The 21,726-nt window shown below is 57.6% G+C and overlaps 1 protein-coding gene across 1 annotated transcript; it reads left to right on the forward strand.

The window, feature by feature from the left end:
• The first annotated feature begins 3,540 nt into the window (after window positions 1-3,540).
• On the forward strand, window positions 3,541-14,854 carry DRD2 (dopamine receptor D2). The gene is made up of 7 exons (XM_045892899.3): window positions 3,541-3,975; window positions 7,697-7,806; window positions 8,846-8,982; window positions 10,099-10,289; window positions 11,186-11,272; window positions 12,822-13,149; window positions 14,661-14,854. Exons 1-7 carry the CDS (start codon window positions 3,691-3,693, stop codon window positions 14,852-14,854), a joined length of 1,332 nt encoding a protein of 443 aa, XP_045748855.1. The 5' UTR covers window positions 3,541-3,690.
• The last annotated feature ends 6,872 nt before the right edge of the window (window positions 14,855-21,726 follow it).

Here is a 21,726-nt window from a genome sequence, read left to right on the forward strand (position 1 = left end):
AGAAAAAAAAAAAGAACTATCTAGAACTATCTAGAATAAATACTGAATTAGAAAATTAAATGCATGAGGCCTTTCCAGCCTTGGGTGAAGGGACTCACTCTTGTCCTGCAGAGAAGCCAGCACGCAGAGGGATGAGTGCTCACCCCCTAACCTGCCCTGACCAGCAATGCTCACATTTGCTATCTTACTTGTACCCATGATTTTAAGTCCTGGTTGAAGCTCTTCTCCCTCCAGGAAGCCCTCCATGAGCACCCCAGCCATGCCCCTGTGCATACCCTCTCTGATTTCTGAGCACCCACTGTAGCGGCCCACTGGCGGAGTGGTCACCAGACCCCTGCAGGACCAACTCACTCCCTCCCCAACTACTGGGCCTGCTGACAGCTGACAGTTTGAGATGCGCCTACCCTCTTGGCAGGTGCCCACTTGAAGAGAGATGCCTCTCTCAAGGTCACACCTTTTCCCTGGGCCAGCCCACGCCCTGTGACATTATGAGTGGGGACACCTCTGTAGGTTCCCTGAGGGGATCACCTGAGGCCTTTGATGGGACTGCAAAGCAGCCCAGCTTGTCCTCGGCCCAGTCCTGCTTCCTGCCCTTCTCTGCAAGCCTCCATCCTGAGAACAGTCCCCAGTAAATTCCCTGCATGCTAACTTCCTCCTCAGTCTTATTTTTGGGGATCCAACATGCAACACCCATGGTTCTCTTGGGCTGTCTTTCTCTTTTGCCTCTTGTTCATCTGGTGGCCTATCTTTATAGCTACATTTCCAGGGCAGAGGGCTTTTCTTCCCAGTTGGACTCACAGAGCCTCTGACTCAGTTCAGCAAACAACTTACTATCTGCAGATCCCAGAGAACAAGAGAGTATGCTCTTTTATTTGTTCATTCCATGAAGAAGATGAGGCATGAGCAAGATGTGGTGTAACCTTAAGATGCTTACAATCCAGCTGGGGGTGGGGGTGGGAACAGATACACAGAGGGGGTGTGTTCCAGAACAGAACTCAGGAACAAAGTGGGACCCCCCCCAAGGAGGGAGGGAGGTGGTCCAGCCTAGAGCACTTGAGATTGGGTTCCAGAGAAGGAGTCTTCTGTGCAAGCCTTGCTTTGAAGGACAGGTAGGGGCTAGGCAAGCAGGGGGAGGGGAAGGGATGTTTTCCAAAGACTTTTCTCATTTGTAGAGTTGCAATAATATTTACAAGCCTCTGAGGTGGTTTTGAGGATAAATGAGATAATATATATATTATCCGATATGTATGTTCGAAGCAAACTATCAAATCCTCTGCAGGTGTATGAAGCGACATCATAGGCAGGCTCGGGATTGTGAGTCTGGTTGGGTGTCAAGAAGGGGCGGGGTGGGCCAGACAGGGAGCCGCAGAGTCTCCATCAGAGGCCACTGGCCCCATGGAGAGGAAGTGCGGGGGGAGGCAGAGAGAACGCTCAGAAGCCTCCGTGTCTCCAGGCCCCCGACAGTGCTTGGCACATGGCTTTATGGCTCCAGGCTCAATAGATGCTGACTGAGAACATGAAGGACCAGGAGCAGCCCCTGTTGCGTGATCCATACGTGCGTGTGGCTCTCCTGCTGGGTGTGTTCGCAGAGGGCAGCATCGCTGTGACGCCGAGCTTCACCACCTTAGAGCTGGAAGATTTGTTGCATGGGGGTCATTTCACGCCACTGCACATGGAGTTAGGTGTTTTGCCCTCCCCAGAGACTCCAGACTGGTGGTGCTGGGTAGGACATCATCCACGCTCCTGCTTAGAGCCGGCAGAGGGGGTGTGTCAGACGAGGATGGGGGTGGCAGGTGGGCAGACCCTTCTCCAGAGTCCCCTCTGACCTGTTGCGGCTGGTGCGCTCCCCTCCCTGATTTGGACATGGTACCACATTCATCCCACATGGCATAAACTAGTGGATTTCCAATCCCTTTGGGTGGCAAAGCCCCCAGAAATCATGGTGCTTTGTGTGGAATGCCTTGAAATACTGATAAGCTGCATTCCATCCTGTAAACTAGGAACACTTTTGTTAGCAGGAAAGCCAGCTATATTATATGTGCATAATGTTCCAATCACAACCAAAACACAGACTGTCAAGCCCATCAATGCCCAATGCAGCTCAAGTCTGCCGCTCAGGCTCTCTGCTTCCTGTTCTCAGTGAGCAGTACCTCCTGCCTTCCAGAGCCCAAGGCAGAAACGCAGTCTTCCTCTACACCTTCTCCCCGCCGGGTGCCCCGGCCCCTCTCCCATCCCACATCTACGCAATGAGCAAATTCCATGAAATCGACTTACAAGTTAGCTACTGATTCTGAACACCTCCCCGTTCTCATTGCTGCCACCTTCGTTCAGACAACCACCCTCTCTTCCCTGAATTACTGCCACAGCCTGGCTCCCTCCAAGGTCCCCTCACACTGCAGCAGCCACTTTTCTAAAACACTAGCCCAGTGGTCCTTCCTCTGCACCCAACCTCTCAGGGGCTCCCAAGCTTACGAGACCCAATCTGGCCCATGAATGGCCCTCCAGTTTCATTCCCAAACCCCCAGGCCCTACATTTTTAGCCAAACAGAATTGTTTGTTGTCTGGTGCTGTGTTGTACTCTCAATAGCTCCCAAACTCTGTTGCCTGGCTAATTCCTCCTTTTACTGCATCTCACATGACGCATCCTTGAGGAAGTCCTCAGGGTTCTCTTGCAGAAGCTCATCGTCTCTTCCTTGGGTTCCTACAGCCTCCCAGCTGCTGTCTTGCCACCTGCTTGGCCACACCCTTCCATCCTCTATACAGCGGTTAGAACCTTCTCTCTGGGAGCCATATCCGATCATGTGGTTCCCACTGCCCTCAGAGTCAAATCTAGCATCACTTGTAAAGCCGTCTAGGGTCTTGCTGTGGCAGCCTCCCCTGTTCAGCTCGTGCCGAGTCCCTCTGGGCTTCAGCTATCCCGAATGAATCTCCTCTAGCCTTCCACTGGGCACCTGCTCTCTCGCTCTGTCATTGGCTTATGCTGCTTCTTGTTTCGAGACCTTTCCCTGGGCTCCCAGCTCTTCCCGTGGCTAATTCCTATGCACCTTTGCATGTCGGTCGAACGTCACTTTCTCTGGAAAGTCTTCTTTCCATCCTTAAACTAGGTTATGTGTCTCTCCTGCATTCCATTTCCTAGTGCCCACTGCTTAGAGATTAAACTGCTTGATTCATGGGCTGTTGTGCTGGAGAACCACGCGTATTTTGTTCCTGCCCATGTTTTTAGCACTACATACAACAACGCTCGCTACATATGTATCGACTCAAGAATGAATGAATGCATATTCCTGTTCCTGCCTGTAGAAGCTGGAACTCCTCGCTACATTGTCTCAAGTGTGTGGTGCATGGGATGTGCTTACTCAGTGTTTGTTGAATAAATAAACGAATGAACAATTGGCTCTTTTCAAGCTCCTTTATTTTATTCTCTTTAAAAAAATGATACTTGCTCATTTGTTTTGCCATCTGCAAGAACTTGCCGGCAGAAGAGTGGCAAGGGCTCCAACATTTTAAGAAAATTGTTAGATACAGAACTGAAAATCCCGAGGCTGAAGAGTGCTGCAAACCGCCAGGGTGGTTGGCTTTAGCTCCAGAGCTTTCTGTGGGAGGCAGCGTGCTTGGCGAGGTCCTCCTGCTCACTCCCTGTGTCTATTTTCCCTGGCCAGAGCCTGGCCACCCAGTGGCCCCGCTGCCCCGATGGATCCACTGAACCTGTCCTGGTACGATGATGATCTGGAGAGCCGGAACTGGAGCCGGCCCTTCAACGGGTCCGAAGGCAAGCCCGGCAAGCCCCACTATAACTACTACGCCATGCTGCTCACCCTGCTCATCTTTGTCATCGTCTTCGGCAACGTGCTGGTGTGCATGGCTGTGTCCCGCGAGAAGGCGCTGCAGACCACCACCAACTACCTGATCGTCAGCCTCGCAGTGGCCGACCTCCTGGTGGCCACGCTCGTCATGCCGTGGGTCGTCTACCTGGAGGTAGGTCTGCATCCCGGCCTTGAAGGCGTGGCTCCTCCCTGGTTCCCACCAACAAGTTGCCTGGTGCCTTCTCTGCGGGTCTGGGCTCAGTTTTTCTCCTGATAAAATGGGCTGCTTGTTCCTTGACAATCCCAACTCCCGGTTGGAGAGTGCTTACTAAGGGCCACGCCTCGTGTCCCGTCCCCTGTACGTGGGGTTTCCCCATGTGGCCCTCAGGGCAGCCCTGCGAGGTCACTGCAACACAAACATCCTTTCACAGGTGGTGAGCCAGGTAGTCAGAGAAATCACACAGCTGGTGAGTCCCAGCTGGAACTCTGGCCCCAGGTTGGCTCATTAGATCATGCTGGAAATGGGAGTCCACTGAGGAGGATCCTCAAGGAAGGGGGATGTTCATGCTTCTAGGCTGGAAGCTTCCTGTTCTCTCTTCCCCCTTCAAAAGCAGGGGCAGCTGCTCTGTGTGCTCCTTATCCCTCCCCTCTCCCCCAGTTTGGTCTAGTGCCTGTGTCTGGGACCTCCAGGCAGGAGTGTCTGTGGGCTGTGCCGCAGGCCCTTTGCTCAGGAATGTCCCCCGAGGGCTCGTCCGAATAGAGAGCAGGCAGCCCCCCCCCCGCTGTGGTCCAGGCACTGCGCCAAGCATTTTGCAGACATAGACTCCACACCCATGCTAATCCTGGAGTTGATACTATTCTCAGTTTACAGAAGAGGAAACAGAAGCTTTAAGAAGTTGCCTGTCTTAACAGGTTGCACAGCAAGGGAGGAACGACTAATGCAGGAGTCCCTAAGGGTGGAAGCCCCTCCCGGTGGACACTTTCCAGAGCTGACAGGCGGATGTGGGAGGGTCTGAGGGCTTGGGTCCTGGATCCCGCCCCTTTCTCGGCCAAGGACTCTGGGGTCTGGGAACGGACCAGCCTTTCAGGGAATAGCCAAGGCTAAGGTCCCTCAGATCGCTGGGCAGGTACCTTCCTGCCTGGGCAAGCGAGGGGCTTACCTTTACTATGGAGGCAAGTCCCTGGCTGGGAGGGAAAGTTCTTCCGTGTTTAAAGGAAAACATGAAATTTTGTAGGCTTGAGCAGAGGAGACATCTAGGAGAAGAAGCTGAAGTGGGGAGGGGAGGCTGGTCCAGAGTGGTCCCTCTCCCTGTCTCCCCACCTGGGGTGGGGGGGGGCGTCCCTGTGCCTCCTCCACCTGGTGCTCAGGATCAACACTCCCCTGGGTTCCTTTAGCACAGCCCGAATGGGCTGGAACGTTCAAAATGGATGTTAAGGAAGGAGAGCCAGGGTCACTTGTCTGCATTTTGGCCTCACCGCCCTGTGAGGTGAGGGTTTACCGTGTGCATTTTCCAGGTGGGCAGATGAGATTGAGAAGGGGACAGGCCAAGGCCACCTTTATTCACTCATTCGGCAGGTACTGAGCCCGGCCATGTCCTACAGCATCTTCGGGGCTTGCCTGCCATCAGTGAAGACCCGATAGGACCGTTGTCGTGCAGTCTGATGGTGGTGACAACAGAGCAGTCCCCACGCGGGGTGTGGAACCTGATGGGGGGCAGGTGGGGACAGGAAGTCTTGCAGGAGGCAGTGATGCTTCTGGAAGAATTATCCAGGGGGCGGAGCAAAGCGCTTGCACTCCAGGCCGAGAAAGCAGTCGGCAAAGCGGCAGAGCAGGAGGGCGTGCCATGGGCTGCAGGTCTGGGGGGCGGTGGCCATATCACTAGCCTCAGAGGTTTGCTGTCCCCATGGATGGAGACGACACATCTCAGTGCCTGACACAGCGCCTGCTAAATGCGGGCCAGTTGTGGTTAGGATTTCGCCGAGCCAGCTCATGGCTCAGCTTCATATGAGCAATGAGGTCAAGAGGTGGTGTCCAAAGGTGCCGAGACACAGCCTTGGAGTTGTACTAGCGAACCCCGGGGGCCGGTCCTTCCTCTGCCGCTAAATCACTGGGTCGTCTTGGGCAGGTCCACGTTCCTCTCTGACTCCAAGCGTGTCCCCCCTTGCAACGATAATCTCTCCTTTCACGCTTTATGTGCATTTAGTCGTTTTTACATAAGTATCCCCTCTTTCAACAAGCTAGATGGTCCTTCCCAAGACAGGTCACGAGAGAGCATAGGATGTGCTACCTGAAGAACTCGCTTCAACCCCAGCCCTGCTGCACACTTGCTGAGTGTGAGCTGCAGTTCCCTCACCCATGAGCGGGTATAGCAACCCTGTCTTGCGCGAGCGTGCGATGCCCACATGCCCACGGTAGTGGGGGTGGCTGCTGACAATTTCTCTTGAGTCTTTGAGTCAGGTGCCCCCGGGACTGTGGAGGAAAGTCCTCTCTTCTTCTGTGCTCCTAGAAAGGCCTTTGGGGTGTAGGGACGGAGAGCTCCCTAAAGGCAGGGACTATGCCAATACTGTTCACCACTGTACCCCAGAGTCTAGGACAGAGCCTGGCATGTAGCAAATTGCTCGTAAGTGTCTATGGGAAAGAGGGAAGGAGGGAAGAGGGCCCTGGTATCTCAGACCTAGATCCCCAGGGACATAGAAGCAGCTCTGAAGTACTAGTCTAGGGGGTCTTCAAGGCGGAGGGTGGACCAGGTGGGCCTGGGGCCCTCCCAGCAGTGCCTTAAAGGTCTATTCTATCTACACCCAGAAGTTCCCCACCCCCATCCAGACCTGCCATCTTGGGGAGCCCTGTACTGCCATGTGGGGGGGTGCCCTGGTGTGGGCCATGTGAGCCCAGAGAAGGCGTCTCCCTATCTTCTGGGACAAGCTGCTGTGTCGTCACGAAGTCCGACAACAGCGGCCACCGCTCCTGTCACCGAGCTTAAGTGCCAACATTTGCTTTCATGCCTGGGAGCAGAAAAGAAAGGGCAGCGCGGAGAATGAGCGCGTCGTCATCAGCCCTGCGGCTGAGCTGTGCGGGCAAAGTGGGTACTGCCCTGCCCCAGGCCCTGGGGGCGGCTTTCCAGCCCCTTTTTCTCCTGTTGGTAGAGGCCCAGGATGAATCTCCATGACCTGATTCTGCTCAGGGCCAGAGTGCGCCAAACTTCCAAAGTTGCCCGGGCCAGCCTGCTGTGTGAGTGTGAGTGCCTGTGTGTGTAAACAGGAGGTATGGGAGTGTGTGTGTGTGTGTGTGTGTGTGTAAGGGAGTACAAGCGTGTGTGAGGGGGAGAGGGATGCGGGATGCTCTTGCCAGGAGTGGGCCTCATCATTCCCATCATACAAGGATATGTGGGTATAGCACCCCTCCTTGCCCCCGCCTGGTGTTCCCACAGCTCGAGCCCTGGCTTCCCATTCTTCATTCTCCAGGTCTGACAAAGACAGCACTGTTCTCTCTCTTCCGGAGCCATCATCCTCACCGGCCTTGGGCAAGTCACTGCCCGTTTCTGAGGTTCAGTGTCCCCATTGGTGGAATGGGATTGCAAGCTGATCGCAGATCATCTGTTTTACAGATGAAGGCTCAAAGTTGAGGCACTCGGTAGAAAGTTGCTCATCTTTCGTCTAGCCCCGTTCTTGGCTCAAAGGGGCCTTATGTGTCTAGGAGGAGAGGGGACCAGGGGCAAGGGCCTCAGACTCCCCCTTGCTGCCCCACTTCTCCCCCCAGACCCCAGCCGGAGACTCACAAGACCCCCGCAGCTGCCCTCTGAGCCTGCGGCCCAATCTGTCCCAGGAGAGCCAAGCTCTGGGGCCTAAGCTCATCTCCCCCTCTGCTGCCCACCCATTCTGTGCTTTGTCCCCAGGTGGTGGGCGAGTGGAAATTCAGCAGGATTCACTGTGACATCTTTGTCACTCTGGACGTCATGATGTGCACGGCAAGCATCCTGAACCTGTGTGCCATCAGCATCGACAGGTGAGCCCAGCCAGGGCGGGGGAGGGGACCCAGGCCGGTCACATGTCGGGCTTCCCCAGCTCTCCCGCAGGGGCAGGCTCTGTCTATGAAGCTGTGTGGCTGGCCGCATGCCTGCGGGTCCATGTGTTTGTGCATGCACGCCCACGCGCTTGTGTGCACATCCATATGCAGATGTGCACACGTGTGCAGGTGCATGTGTGTCTGGTGGGGGGTACAGGCCACCATCCTACAGATGGCGATGCTCCCAGGGTACCCAGACAGCGACTGGTAAGGAGGAGAAGGCTCCCAGTTCTGACTGCAGCCCTAGGTCTATCATTTCCCATGTACGTGACCTTGGGCAGAGTGTGCAAGTCCTCACAACCCTGCTTTGCCCAGAAATCAAGGATGATGACACCTTGACTCCAGGCGGGGCTGCGGCGTCTGGCTGAGCATTTCCTGTCCGGCACAGTTACGCGGCCGAGGGGGCCAGGCTGTGCTCACCTTGCCGAGCTGTATTCTTGGAGCTTTTCACTGATTTGCACACGCGGGCCACTGGGCTCCCGGAGGCCCTGTCCCTACTCCCGGCAAGGGGTTCTCCAAGATGAGATGAGCTACTCTGTGAGAAGCGCTGGGTAGAGGAGTACGAGCGATTGTAAACGTTACTACGGTGCTTCTTTTCTGACAAGTGGGGCTTCGCTCTTGCTCTGAGGGGCCTGGCTCCCAGTCCATCAGCAGACACTTCCGCCTTCTGAGAGCCCAGCACAGGTACAGTTTCAAAGTACAAAGACCCAGACCCTGGCCCCTCAAGCCCCCGAAATCCAAGCAGGGAGACTGGAGCAATAGATAAGAAGGCCCAGGAGAAAAGGGTAGCCAGTCAGCCCCGAAGCTCTTGATTGGGCCTCACCAACGCTGGACGAGTGACTTAAAGTAGGCAGGCTTCGTGGAGGTGACAACCGTCATTCCCCAGGGCTCAGGGTGTCTCTGCTGTGTGCCTGCTGTGGAATGAGGGGTCCCTGGGCCTGCACCCCAGACTCAGGGACCCCGCCCCACGGCCTCGCAGGTACACAGCCGTGGCCATGCCCATGCTCTACAACACCCGCTACAGCTCCAAGCGCCGCGTCACCGTCATGATCGCCGTCGTCTGGGTCCTGTCCTTCACCATCTCTTGCCCGCTGCTCTTCGGACTCAACAACACAGGTGAGGCCTGCCTCGGTCTGCCTGGGGCCCCAGTGGCCCCCGGTGCAGGGCCCCGAGGGAGCTGAGCCCCTGCACAGACCCAGGGACTGAGGCCAGGCTGGGTCTCTGAATTGTGCGTGGATGGGCCAGAGAGGAACAACAGCTCGGGGCACGATGTGGTTGGGGGAGGAGTGGGGGTAGTGAGTCAAGAGGATGTCTGGCCATTTTCAACTTTGTTTATTAAATTGAAGCAAGCCAGGCAGCCGCACAAACCGCATGTGTATGTGTGTGTGTGTGTGTGCACACGTCAGGGGAGATTACTGGGCCCCTTCCCCCGCCCCCCCCCCCCCAGATGATATCTGTGTAAGGAGGCTGCAGCCCAAGGGCTGGCCAAGCCCAGCACCGACCTGAGTCACCTGGAGCAGGGAAGGTAGGAACGAGGAGGAGCTAGGGCAGCGGGCCTGAGCCATGCATCTGAGGTAGACGAAGTGTTGGGCCTGCCGGCGCGGGCCTGGCACTTTCTCTCACTGGGGAGGCCCAGGGATGCAGGTGTACCTCTGCAGACCATTACGGGGCAGGACACAGAGAAGCCTGGCAATCTAACTCTTGTGAGAATTCCAAAAAGCGGGAATAGGGCTTGATAGGCTCAGGCCTTCTGGAAAGGCCCTGAGATAGAGGACAGACATCGGCTAGACCAGGCAGGGAACTTGGAAGCACATTGGAGCCCAGGTGAGTTCAGCAAACAGGACCAAGTTACCCTGTTCCTAAAACTGAAAGGTGGCCGATTTCCCCCAAGTAGACAGGAAGGGCTAAAAGAAGGGTTTACTCTTTTAAAAGAATTCCCTTCTGTTTTTTTTTTTCCAAACACTCGGGCTCCCCTTGGGTGTTCATGGATGGCAAAACTAATAAAGAAATGAGGAGGGAATATTAATGGAAAAGCTTGGAAGCAGCTTAGCGTTTTGCTCGAGGTTGCGTTTTCCAATCTCTGGTCTACACCGCATGTTGATGTCCGTCTAGCATTTCCAGGCGACCTCAGACACCCAGGCATACTCCCTGTCCCATTGCTGCGCTCAGTCCCGTGGGGAGAGAAAGGCCCCCGGGCCGCTGACGCGGGTCCTCCGACTCTCCTTCCCCCAGACCAGAACGAGTGCATAATCGCCAACCCCGCCTTCGTGGTGTACTCCTCCATCGTCTCCTTCTACGTGCCCTTCATCGTCACCCTGCTGGTCTACATCAAGATCTACATCGTCCTCCGCAGGCGCCGCAAGCGGGTCAACACGAAGCGGAGCAGCCGGGCTTTCAGGGCCAACCTGAAGGCCCCGCTCAAGGTCCCCAGATCTCTCCTCCCCTCCAGTGCCCCTCTCCCACCGTTTCCTAGGGGGCTGGCCCATGCTCAGCTGGAGGCGGGGGACGCGGAGTTGGAGGGGCTCCCAGCACCTGGGCAGGGCCGAGTCCGAAGGCTGGGACCTCAGTGGAGCGATGGAGTCTCCAGGAGCCCAGGCCGGGCAGAGCCGCCTGGGAGGAGAAGTCTTTGCTTGGAGATGTCTGTCTGAATGCACCTTCTTCCTCGGCTCCTCTCCTTCTTTTCCCATCACTTGTCCTTTCCTCGCTGTGGCCCCTCCCTCCCTGTCATTGCTCTGTGCTTCCCTCCCTCTCCTGTACCTTCCACGCTCCCTGTCCTCCCCTCCGTGCACACCTCCTCCCTCCTTGGCTCTTTCCTTCATTCCACCTCCTCCCCTCCACCTTTCTTTCATTCCCTCCCCACTCCTTATGTCTTGTGAATTCCCCCCTCTGCTCAGCCCTCCCTGAGGAAGACAGTGTGGGGGCATGGAAGGAGCCAGAGTTTGGGGGTTAGACATATCAGCTTCAAGGCCTGGCATGCCCTCCTTTTTGCTGAATGACCTTGGGCAAGTTGCTTAACTTCTCTGAGCCTCAGTTTTCTCATCTGTTCAATGGGTATCCTAATGCCAACCTCTCAGCGTGGTCTTGAGGATTCAGTGTGAGAGAGATACGAGTAAGCCTAGCATGTGCCCATAAAATCGGGGCCTGTTTGTCCCTCGTCCTGCCCGCCATTTCTCCTTGCAGTACCATCCTTCACTCTTGCCTTCTCAGGCCCTCCTACTCTGCCCTTCTGGGAGCCCCTGTGCCCAGCCTGACTACCCCACACTGGGTGTCTGTTCGCAGCCCCTGCCCATCATGACCAGTATACTGGCTCCCTCCACAGGGCAACTGCACTCACCCCGAGGACATGAAACTCTGCACCGTTATCATGAAGTCCAATGGGAGTTTCCCAGTGAACAGGCGGAGAGCGGTAAGTGCTCAGGTCAGGGACCCAGAGCCAGGTCTTTCCGCCCCGAGGGAAACCCACCTGCCATGGTTCTCAGAGACCTCAGCAGCCGGTCAGAGGGAGGAGCACCTCCCAGTCTCCCCCACGTTGCTTCCGCGGAGGCCAGACTCACCATGCTCACCCCACGGGCAGGCATGCGGCGAGACGGCTCGGCTCTTGCAGGCACAGATAGGCACCCTCAGCACAAGCAGGTGGTTGGGAGAGAGGACTTGGCCATAACACAGTAAAAATAAGAAGCTATTACCGTTCACCGAACACCCACCGTCTTCCTAGTATCTCATCAAATCCTCACAGCGACCCTGAGAGGTAGGTCTTATTAGGCTTATTGATTTTAATTTGACAGAGGAGGAACCAGAGGCTCACAGAGGGGAGGTAACTCACCCAAGGCCAAGCATTTAGTTAGTGAGAGAGCGCGTATTTGAGCCCAAGCCTGCGTGACTCCGACATGCCCACACACCTCTGCTGTTCTTCCCACTTGCCTGTGCTACCTTCCTACGGGCAGGTTCTGGGGCTGGAGGCTGGGCCTGGGGGGGTGGGCGGTGGAGGGGGACGGCGCAGAGCAGCCTCGGGGCTGGTGGAGAAGTGCAGCCTGTACGTGGAGCCCAGAGATGCAGAAGCAGAGCAGACCCCAGGCTCTGCCCAGTGACGATGGTGGCACCAGGTGTCCCATCCCCAGCGGGGCCAGGGAGCCCACACAGGGCCACACACGAAGTCCAGGTCAGGTGTCCTCCGGAAGCAGGGCCCCCCACCGTTCACCTGCAGGGCAAAGGCAGGACGCCAGGAAGTCATTTTATGAGATGGGTGCCCAACAGGGACTCAGGACTGGGGCTGGGACAGCATCACTGATAAACCACCCAGGTGCAGGGCGAGGTAAATACCAGACTGAGGCCCCAAGGCAGGGAAGAACCTGGAAGATGAGTGGACCCCCAGCAGGGCCTCCAGGTCAGCCCAGCAGGAAAGATGGGGGGCCCAGAGGTTAGCCCTTTGGCCCCCGCATCCATCTACAAGGAACACGTGGAGCCCACGTGTGAGTGCTGGTGCAGGTGCCTTGGGCCAGCCTGGCAGGAGGAACAGGGCTGCCCTCTGTGCACTTAGAACAAGAGCTCCCGGAGGCAGGCACTGACCATCAACCAGGACCCTATTCCCTGCAGCCAGCTAGGGTGCCTGGCACTTGGCTGGTACTCAGTGCATGTTGCTCGATCAATAAGAGAGAAGTGTTGGGATAGTAAGCTCCCACAGATGGTTGTGGGGTTATTGAGGCTCCATAAGGATTGCTCTGGGACAGGGGCTGGGGAGGACTCTGCAAGCAGGGACTGCTGTGGGTCCTGGGTCCTATACCCAAACCCTTCCTGCCTCCCAGTGATTATCCTCATTGCCTCTCTGACAGAGTGACCCTGGGGTGTTTGTAGAAGGATAGGAGGATAGGGAAGGGTCAGGGGGGACCAGGTGAGGCTGGGTGGCAAATGCCTGAGAACTTGCCTGGCTTTACCTGGAGTTCTCTGCCTCTGTGCAGGAGGCTGCCCGCCGAGCCCAGGAACTGGAGATGGAGATGCTGTCCAGCACCAGCCCCCCCGAGAGGACCCGGTACAGTCCCATACCACCCAGCCACCACCAGATGACCCTTCCCGACCCGTCCCACCATGGCCTCCACAGCACCGCTGATAGCCCCGCCAAACCAGAGAAGAATGGGCATGCCAAAGACCACCCCAAGATTGCCAAGATCTTTGAGATCCAGTCCATGCCCAACGGCAAAACCCGGACCTCTCTCAAGACCATGAGCCGCAGGAAGCTCTCCCAGCAGAAGGAGAAGAAAGCCACCCAGATGCTCGCCATTGTTCTCGGTGAGTCAGGCCAGCCCAGCTCTGTCCAGCCATTACTGAGGAAAGGACCCATCATTGTGGGTCCCATTACCTGCCATCCCCTTCCTAACCATGGCTGGCAGGCCATGGGACCGGCCCTTGCTCAGGTGCAGGCCACACCCAGTGACGTACCCCATTAAGTAGATTCTGTAATTATGCTCATTTTACAGATGGGAAAACTGAGGTTTGAAGTGGGTATATGACGTGACCAAGGAAGACCTATGATTTAAACTCAGGGAGTCTGACTTCAGAGTCTGTGAGCTTGACCAGTCTACCGTAGTGACCCCCAGAACCTCAAGATCCTAGGCAAGTCACTTTCTGTCTCTGGAGTCCCTTCAGCAAGAGATTACCTCTCAGGGTCGTGGTGGTGGCCTGACGATCTGACCCAGACTGTCAGCCAGGCAAGGCTCTTGAATAAAAGTCTCCTAGAAAACCAGATGATGAGTCAAAACACAAGGCTAGACTGATGTGGGTGGTGGGGAGCAGGAGGGGCTGGTGTACTCGGCCATCCCCGTCGCACCCAGGGTAGCACAGGACACCCTTCTACACTCACCTTCCCCTTGGACCTCCAGACAATCCTGTGACACGAGGGGTACAGGTGTTATGACCCTGCTTTTGTGAACGCGTGCACAGGGTCCCAGCAGGTTAAGGGACCGACCCTTGATCGTGTGGCTGGGGGTGACAGAGGATGGTTGGAGTCCATGGGCTCTCGCTGCAGTGCTGGGGACTCTCAGGGAGCCTGCGGGGCACGGTGTGCTCACGATGCCTCCAACCGAGGCTCCCACCAGAGCAGCAGGTCCTGGGTCAGTCAGACAAAGCCAGTGTGCAGGACGTCAGTCTGGGTCAGAGCATCCCAAAGCAGGAATTAGCAAGAGGTGTCCCCAAGGGCTGGGGGAAGGCATAGCAAGAGCCGAGCCATTGGGGGACCTCGCTAGACTGGAGTTCAGGTCTCGGCTTCGTCACTCATGAGCGGGGTGGCCTTGTGTACACCACAGAGCCTCTGGGACCCTCAGTGCCCTGTCTACCCCACAGGGATGCTGGAGCCTAAGCGAGAGGGTATCTAACTCTCCCTTTTGTCCCTTGGGCTCAAACTGGGCATTTCCCACTGCAATAACCAAATGCTCCACTTCCAGCTGCTGAGGAAGACTTGTTCTCGAAAATGGCCAGAAAGTAGAGTAAATATTTCCATTTCTACTGACTTGTGTCCGAATGTTAACCTCATGGTTTGTTTTCAAGCCCATTATCCTTCCCTGTGGGCTAGCTGTTATTATACCCATTTGACAGATGAGGAAGGTAAGGCCGAGGGAAGTAAAGTGACCTTCACTGCAAACAGTGTCAGGGACAGCTCTAGAATCTGAGACCGGGACTCCTCCTGCAGTGCTCCTGGGCCAGGGCCTGCAGCGCCCAATCCGGGCACCCACTGAGTGGGGGCCTTCTCCGCCCAGCCTCCCCCGGGTGCCAGGGGCCAGCCTGACCGCTGCCCTCTCCCCCAGGCGTGTTCATCATCTGCTGGCTGCCCTTCTTCATCACCCACATCCTGAACATACACTGTGACTGCAACATCCCGCCCGTCTTGTACAGCGCCTTCACGTGGCTGGGCTATGTCAACAGCGCCGTGAACCCCATCATCTACACCACCTTCAACATTGAGTTCCGCAAGGCCTTCATGAAGATCCTGCACTGCTGACCTGTGGCCCACCTGCACGGCAGCCCGCTTCCCACCTCCCTGCCCGGGGAGCCGTGGACAGGGGGCGGCCGGGCGGACTAGGCCTTCTCTCTGCCCCGGCAGGCCCTGCAGTGTTAGCTTGGCTCCATGCCCCTCGCGCTCGCACACCCTCACTCTGCCAGGGTAGTGCTCGGGAGCCAGGCACCGTGCCAGCCCTCAGGCTGGACCCCTGGCTCAGGGGCAGCTCAGAGAGCCCCCCTCCCACCTCGAGGCCCTTTTGCCTTGGCACCAAAGACGCAGCCGCCTTCTCTGACCTTTCTCTGGGGTCCTGGGGTCGCCAGGGCCGGAGGCAGGGCTCAGAGACCGTGCTTTCTGTTGGGTTCGGCTTGGTCCTCACAGGCCGATGCCGGGGCGGGCAGTGGGGAGGGATGGACAGGTCACACCCCACAAGGCCATGCCCGGGAAGCCAGAGCTCCTGCCAAGGCCCCAGGCAACTGCAGTTCTGGGAGACCCATGTAAATACCAGACCACAGGGTGAACCCCAGAGGAGTCCAAGCCAAAAATCTTCACTCGCTCCCTGTCCTGCCCGACAGGAGCCTCCATTTCCACAGGAGTGGGTCCTGCCCGGCCCCGCTCCAGCACCCACATGGTCTCCGTACCTGCTGAGGGCAGGAACCCAGGTCTTGAAGGGCCCCAGGGACGTCTGTGGGGAGAGGAACCTCCCCCAAGCCCACTCTGCTGCCTCCTGACAGACTCGGCGCATCCTTTCTCGTAGCAACTGTTGGGCCAGGCTGGGAGCAGGCAGGGAAGGCGGGCTTGTGACCACATCTGGGGCCTGGGTTGGGGTGCTGGAGGTTCTTTGGGGGGCTGCCTCCTGCCACACTCTGCCACAACCCCCCTCTTCTTTCCCTTTTGCCTCTTCTCTCTCCCTTTCCCTTTCCCTTCCACTGTCTCCACCTTAGAGGAACCTGTGGCGAGGGGGCTGCCGAATACCCCTTGGCCTGGGCTGGCCCTGCCCTGAGGGAGGAGGGGAGGCTGCAGCTTGGGGGAGCCCCTGGGCCCCAGACTCTGTAACATCACTACACATGCTCCAAACTAATAAAACTCTGATAAGAGTCACATGCGAGGCCCCTTGCCCGCCTTTGTCCTCCGTGGCAGGTGCAGCCGAAGCCCCCGTGTGTGTGCTGGGATCAGAGTCAGGGAGGCCTTCTGCAGCCCCCTCCCGAAAAGGGTGACGCTGACCACAGCCACTAGGCTGAACACTGGCGGGAAGGAGGAAAGGAGCTGCTCTAAGGAGGACCAAGGAGAAGTTGTGTGTGCCGGTGTTTCCCCCTCGTCCCGGCCCTCGCGTCCTGAGTAGACAAGAACACTCTCAGCCCTGCTCCCGGGTGGTCCTGAGCCTCAGCTGCCAACCGAGAAGGAAGATGAGAAAGTTCCAGTGGGAATCCCACAGCACACCCAGGGCTCCCCTGATCCCTCTGTTGGGAAAACAGGTGGTCCCCACTTCCCCCTCCTCCTCTCCCCTGAGGATCCTGAGCCCGAGTGGCCCACCAGGGCAGAGAAGGCGCCACAGAAAAGGTGGCCTTCCAGGTGCCGGCTGTGTCTGGGTCTGCCCCTTGCCCTGACTTCTGTCTCACAGCAGGACCCCCTTCCTCTGGAGCAGGCTGGGGAGGCACGGAGGCCCTGAGCGACATGGCCCAGGGGTGCTCCCTTCTCTCTCGGCCTCCATCACCGTCCTAGCTCCAAGCTTTCTGGGGCCACAAATTGGCACTGCCCTGAAAACAGAAATTTGGCTTTAAAAAAATGAAATATAAATCAACCCGGGGAAGGAGGAATATTCTTACTACCTTGAGAATAACAGCGATGATGACAAACAAGGTGCCGGCACCCACGGGCTCAGGCTCTGGGGAGCTGTCAGGGCATAATTTGCATGCTAAATACAATATTTTTAGCACCAAAGTTTGGAGCACTTAACTTGCCCTGAACACTTAATTATGGACTTTGATCTTCTCCCTGAACCTGCACGTAGTGCTGAGCCCTGGGAGAGGCTCCTGTCCCCAGGAGCACCCAGATCCTGCAGGCTGGGCAAGACAGGCCCCTGGTCCAGCTCAGGAGGCATCTGTATAACTCAGTGACCACCACCTGGGGAAGGTGGCAGACCCTCTTGGGGAGCGGGAAAACCCCAGGGACTTCTCGGCTGCTGATGGCCACCCCAGGGCCTATGCACACACAGGTACACACACACACACGCCACACACTCAACCGATGGAAGATCTTGCCTCGGACGGAAGCTTAAAAGCTCATCTCATTGTTAGAAATCTTATGAGGTCACACAGGTTTCTCAGCTGTGGGAATTGGAAGAGATGACAAAGAGAGGAGAGAGAGAGAGGATGGAAGGAGGGAGGAAAGAAGGAAGGAAGGAAGGAAGGAGGGAAGGAAGGAGGGAGGGAAGAAGGAAGGAGGGAGGGAGGGAAGGGAGAGAAGGAAAGAAGGAAGGAAGGAAGGAAGGAGGGAGGGAGAAAGGAAGGAAGGAAGGAAGGAAGGAAGGAAGGAAGGAAGGAAGGAAGGAAGGAAGGAGGGAAGAAAAGGAAGGAAGGGAGGAAGGAAGGAAGGAAGGAAGGAAGGAAGGAAGGAAGGAAGGAAGGGATGGCAGGCAGAGAGGGAGGGGAGGCAGGCCTGGCGCAGTTGGCGAAGGGCGCTGCCTTGGGAAGGGCGCTGAGGGCAGGGGAGAGGAAGAGGGCAGGCAGGGGCGGGAGGCGGGGCGGGGGAAAGTTGCCCACAGCTGTCATGAAGCTTCAAGGCTTTCTGCCAGACAGCAGAGTGACAGCTAGAGTGGGCAGGGGGAGGGCCGGCTCCACCCCCTCCCCCCCAGCTCTTCAGGGGCCCCGGGAACTCTGCGGTGGGAGGCGGCGGCCCAGGCTCTGCTCTCTCCCACGAGGCCTTGGCGGTGGCTACCGTGCTCTGGTTTCGCTGCCCTGCCTTCCCGTGCATTCTGCCTCGTGCCCGTCCTTCTCCCAAGAATGACTTTTAATTGACAAATGATCTGCCTTTACAGCAGGTGGCGTCTAACAGCTGTCTCCCCCACCCCCCCAGCCCCCCCCGCCCCTCCCGCCCCGGCCCTTCACCACCCCCCAGCACCGCGTCAGGCACAGCTGGGCGCTTCGCATATGTCCGCTCAGATGTCCCCCTGGACTGAAAGTCTTCAAACTTCAGGCCCTTACTCGGCCTCTAGTGGCTTCTGGAGGAGACCCAGCGGGCCACGGCTGGGGAGACATCCTGGGCACGGGCAGGCGAGTGGTGCAGGAGACACTGCATTTCCCCCACCCATCCACCCCTGGGGTCCTCAGTGGCCATTTCTTGAGCGACCATTGTGCTCCAGGCCCTGAGCAAAGTGCTAGGGGTGAAACAGGGACAGGGTGGACCTGACCCCTGTATTTGCAGAGTTCCTGGCCCGGTGGGTGACAGGCGTTAATCCAACAATCACACAGCCGCTGTACAAGCCTCACATTCCCTGCAGCAGAGCCTGGCCGGGTGTGGGGACACCAGCCACGTAGGTGACGACAATGACGTGGCATGCCTTGGCCAGGAACTGGTGAGGGCGGGAAGGCTGATGGCACAGAGGACGCCTCAGTGGCCAGGCAGGAGGCCCCCGAAGGAAGCGACTGCCTGTCCTACTTCCCCGGGGGTCTCAGAACAGGGGTGGTCAGTCATCTGCAAGCGGGGACACTGAGGACTGGCCTGCCTTGGGGAAGCAGTGTGTCCACCTATCTGGGATCCCTTCCCACGCCATCCCCATCCCAGGGACTGCGTGGCCCAGCCTTGTGTCCCACCGCCTCACTGGCCTCCTGGGCCCCAGGACGTAGGCTGCATCTGTGGCCATTAGCTCCCACCCTATGCCTCACCCCACGTGATCCTGTCCTCCGTGTGACCCCAGCATCCGTCCACAGGGTCCCCTGTTAGAAAGGAAACCTCTCTCACGGGGAGGCCGACTGCCTGGATGGCGGGCGGGCCTCTGAACCCAGGGTTCCAAATCTACATCTTGCATTGTCCACTCTGCCCGTTTCCTGATCAGCCCCGAGCACAGCTGGAGGAGGCTGGTGTGGTGAGAAGATTTTTACCAAGGGGGGGAGAGAGAGAAAGGAAAAGCATTTGGGACCAGTCCTGTGGGTCCCTTGAGTGCCTGTGAATAGCCTGATAGCCGTTTGGGCTGCAGAGCAAATGGGTCGGGAGGGGGATGTGCAGAGAGCGGAGTAGTTTTTAGAGGGACTTTGGTAGCTGCAGAGCAGAGTCTGGTCATCCTCCTGCCAGCCAGATGCCCCTGCCTCTGCTTCTGGGGAGTCCGGGGGAGCAGGAAGCTGCCAGAGAGCACAGAGCATCTCCAGGTGCTCTTCCTGAGACCTGGGGATGTGCGAGAGGCCAGAGAGAGGGAGGTAGCCTCCCTGGTGCCTCGGGGCGTGGGAGCCAGATTCTGCAGCTGAGGTGAAGGGTGGGGGTCAGGCCAGGGGAGGGGGCAGTCCCGCTTGGGGCAGGGGAGGGGCAGGGGACCTCGGTGCGCAAAGCTATGACAGCACATCTTGATTTTCCTGAGCGGGCCCAACACACTGTCCTCCCGGCCGTGTGAGAGTAGAGTCTTCCCCCACCAGAGTATCCCTTTTCTCACCCTACACACAGCCGAAGGGTCTTTGGGGTGCACAGCTCATTCTGACTTTATTCCCCCTCTGCTCAGAAAGTGACGGTAGCTCCCCACTGCCCCTTCCATGGAGTCCAAGGTCCAAGCTCCGGAACCAGGACAGGCATCAGGGTCTTCCCACCCCATCTGCTCTTGGGCTGCCTGCACCCCAGCCTGCTTGCTCGTCCACATTCCCCGGCCTCTGGCTCCCTCCACCTGGTCCAGGCACTGCCCCCTCTCTGCTGTGTCCTTGTCCTCCTTCCACACGTGCATCTTCCGGAAAGTCCTTCCTGATGGACCCGCTGCACCTGGTAACTGACGGGATGAGGGACAGGGCAGGGAGCTCAGAGAGCTTAGAGACTGTGTGGTCTACCAGGTGCATGCGGCTACTTCAGCTAATTGAAGCAAACATTTGGTCCCTCGGCTGCACTGGCCACATGTCAAGCGCTGACACATGGGGCCAGGGCATCCTATGGAATGGCTGCAGGTAGAGCGGGTTTCCACCCTCCCAGGAAGCCCTGTCGGACAGCACTGGTCTAGAATGACTATCGGGTGAGGAGTTCAAGCGCCTTCAACCAAAATGAGGGAGAGAGGGTGATGAACAGACTCACGGAGCGGGAGGGAATGGTCAGTTTGGGACACTTTGAGTTCCAGGGGGTCTTTAAATAGGACCTCCAAGTAGAGATACCCAGTAGGAAATTAGGGAGTTCTTATCTTCGACCACTCCAAACTCCCTGAAAAAGGGTTTGAAATTCAACTGGTGACCTTCTCCTTGGGAATTTCAAGGGCCTCACTGAAATCCAATTTTGAACATCCCTCAGAAATCTCTAGAAGGCGGCTGTGATGTAATGGGACTCAGGGTAGACGCTGTGTCTGGCTCGGGTCGGCTTGAAAGGGAGAAAAAGGTGCTGGTAGGCAACGCGAGGGCCTGAAACCATTACCTCCGTTACCTCTTGGAGGAAGGGGGTAGAGAAAGCAGAGGTCTGGGCATCTCAGCCTGGACCCTGGGATCATCAGGTTGGTGAGTTGAAATGATTCCCAGGGACAGCCCTGACCCCATTCCGTGGGATCCTTGCCCTTTACAGGACAACAGGTGCAAAAGCATCATTTATCTTTTCTAGCTCCTTTCTGCAAGGTCTTTCCTCAAATTCTTTCCAAGAGGAGACCCCAGACACTATTGTGCCCCGGTGCCTCACTCCTGGCCGTTCCCATGGATTGATCTGAGCTCACTCGGCTTTGAACTCATAGCCCCGCACTCCCTCTCTGGCTCGTGTGGAAGAATCCTAGACTGGGAGCCAGTCTCAGTAAGAACAAGGAGAATGGACTGGGGGGCTAGCAGGGAGTACGAGGATGGAAAACCTGCTGGTGTCGCCTGCGGTGGTCCTCAGGAGTCCCCACTCATCCCCGTAGGAGAGGAAAAGCCGGCCACCCCGGGCTGCTGGACAGTGACTTCCATTTTGGGGGTGCTAAGGAATGGCACCTTAGCCTACGGGACACCCCCTGGTGGTTGTTCTCAGCCCTGGCTGCTCTCCAGCTCAACCTGGGCGATTCTGGTATTACTGGTCAAGGGTAAGGGCCGTGTTTAAAAAGCCCTTCCGCCCCCGCACACCTCACCTAGGAGGTTCTGATGGGTGGGCTTCACTTATAGCCACTGTGCTAGGGCAGAGCCCAGCTCAGTGCTGCCCCAGGGCTCTCTGTGGTGGCCACAGGCTGTGGTGTGACGGGGAGAAGCATCTAGGGCTCGGGAGCCCAGAGACCACAGGACGGGAGACACAACACTGCCAGCATGTAGGTGGGGTAAGACGTTCCCTCGGCTCTGCCTCACCTTCTCGGACCCGCTCCCAGCCCAGCAGGGCCACACGCAGCGGTGAGCCTGCCAAGTGGCTGGGGGTGGGAGCTGGCCAGTAGTTGGGGCAGAAGGTTCCTTTTCTCCGACAGTTAAAGAGTCGGAGGGGCTGCTCCAGCAGAGCAGAGGTGGAGAAGAGCAGGATAGGACTCTAGGGCACCCATTCTGCCCCCGCTCGGACCCCCGCCTCCCACAGACCGGAGGTCGGCCATTCCCAGCAGAGCCAGGGAGGAAGCAGAAGCTGGTTGGTGTGAGCAGCCCCAGCCCTGCCCCAACCTGCCCCACAACCTGTAGGATGGGGCCAGGCCGGCAGATGGGTGGCCAGTGTGTGGCCCCAGGGGAGAGCGCTCTGAGCTACAGCGGCTGGGAGGGAAGTCC

Source organism: Mirounga angustirostris, unplaced genomic scaffold, assembly GCF_029215605.1.
Source record: "Mirounga angustirostris isolate CCGP_5_RB_7025 unplaced genomic scaffold, mMirAng1.0.hap1 SCAF_13, whole genome shotgun sequence".
Classification (NCBI taxonomy): Eukaryota; Metazoa; Chordata; class Mammalia; order Carnivora; family Phocidae; genus Mirounga; species Mirounga angustirostris.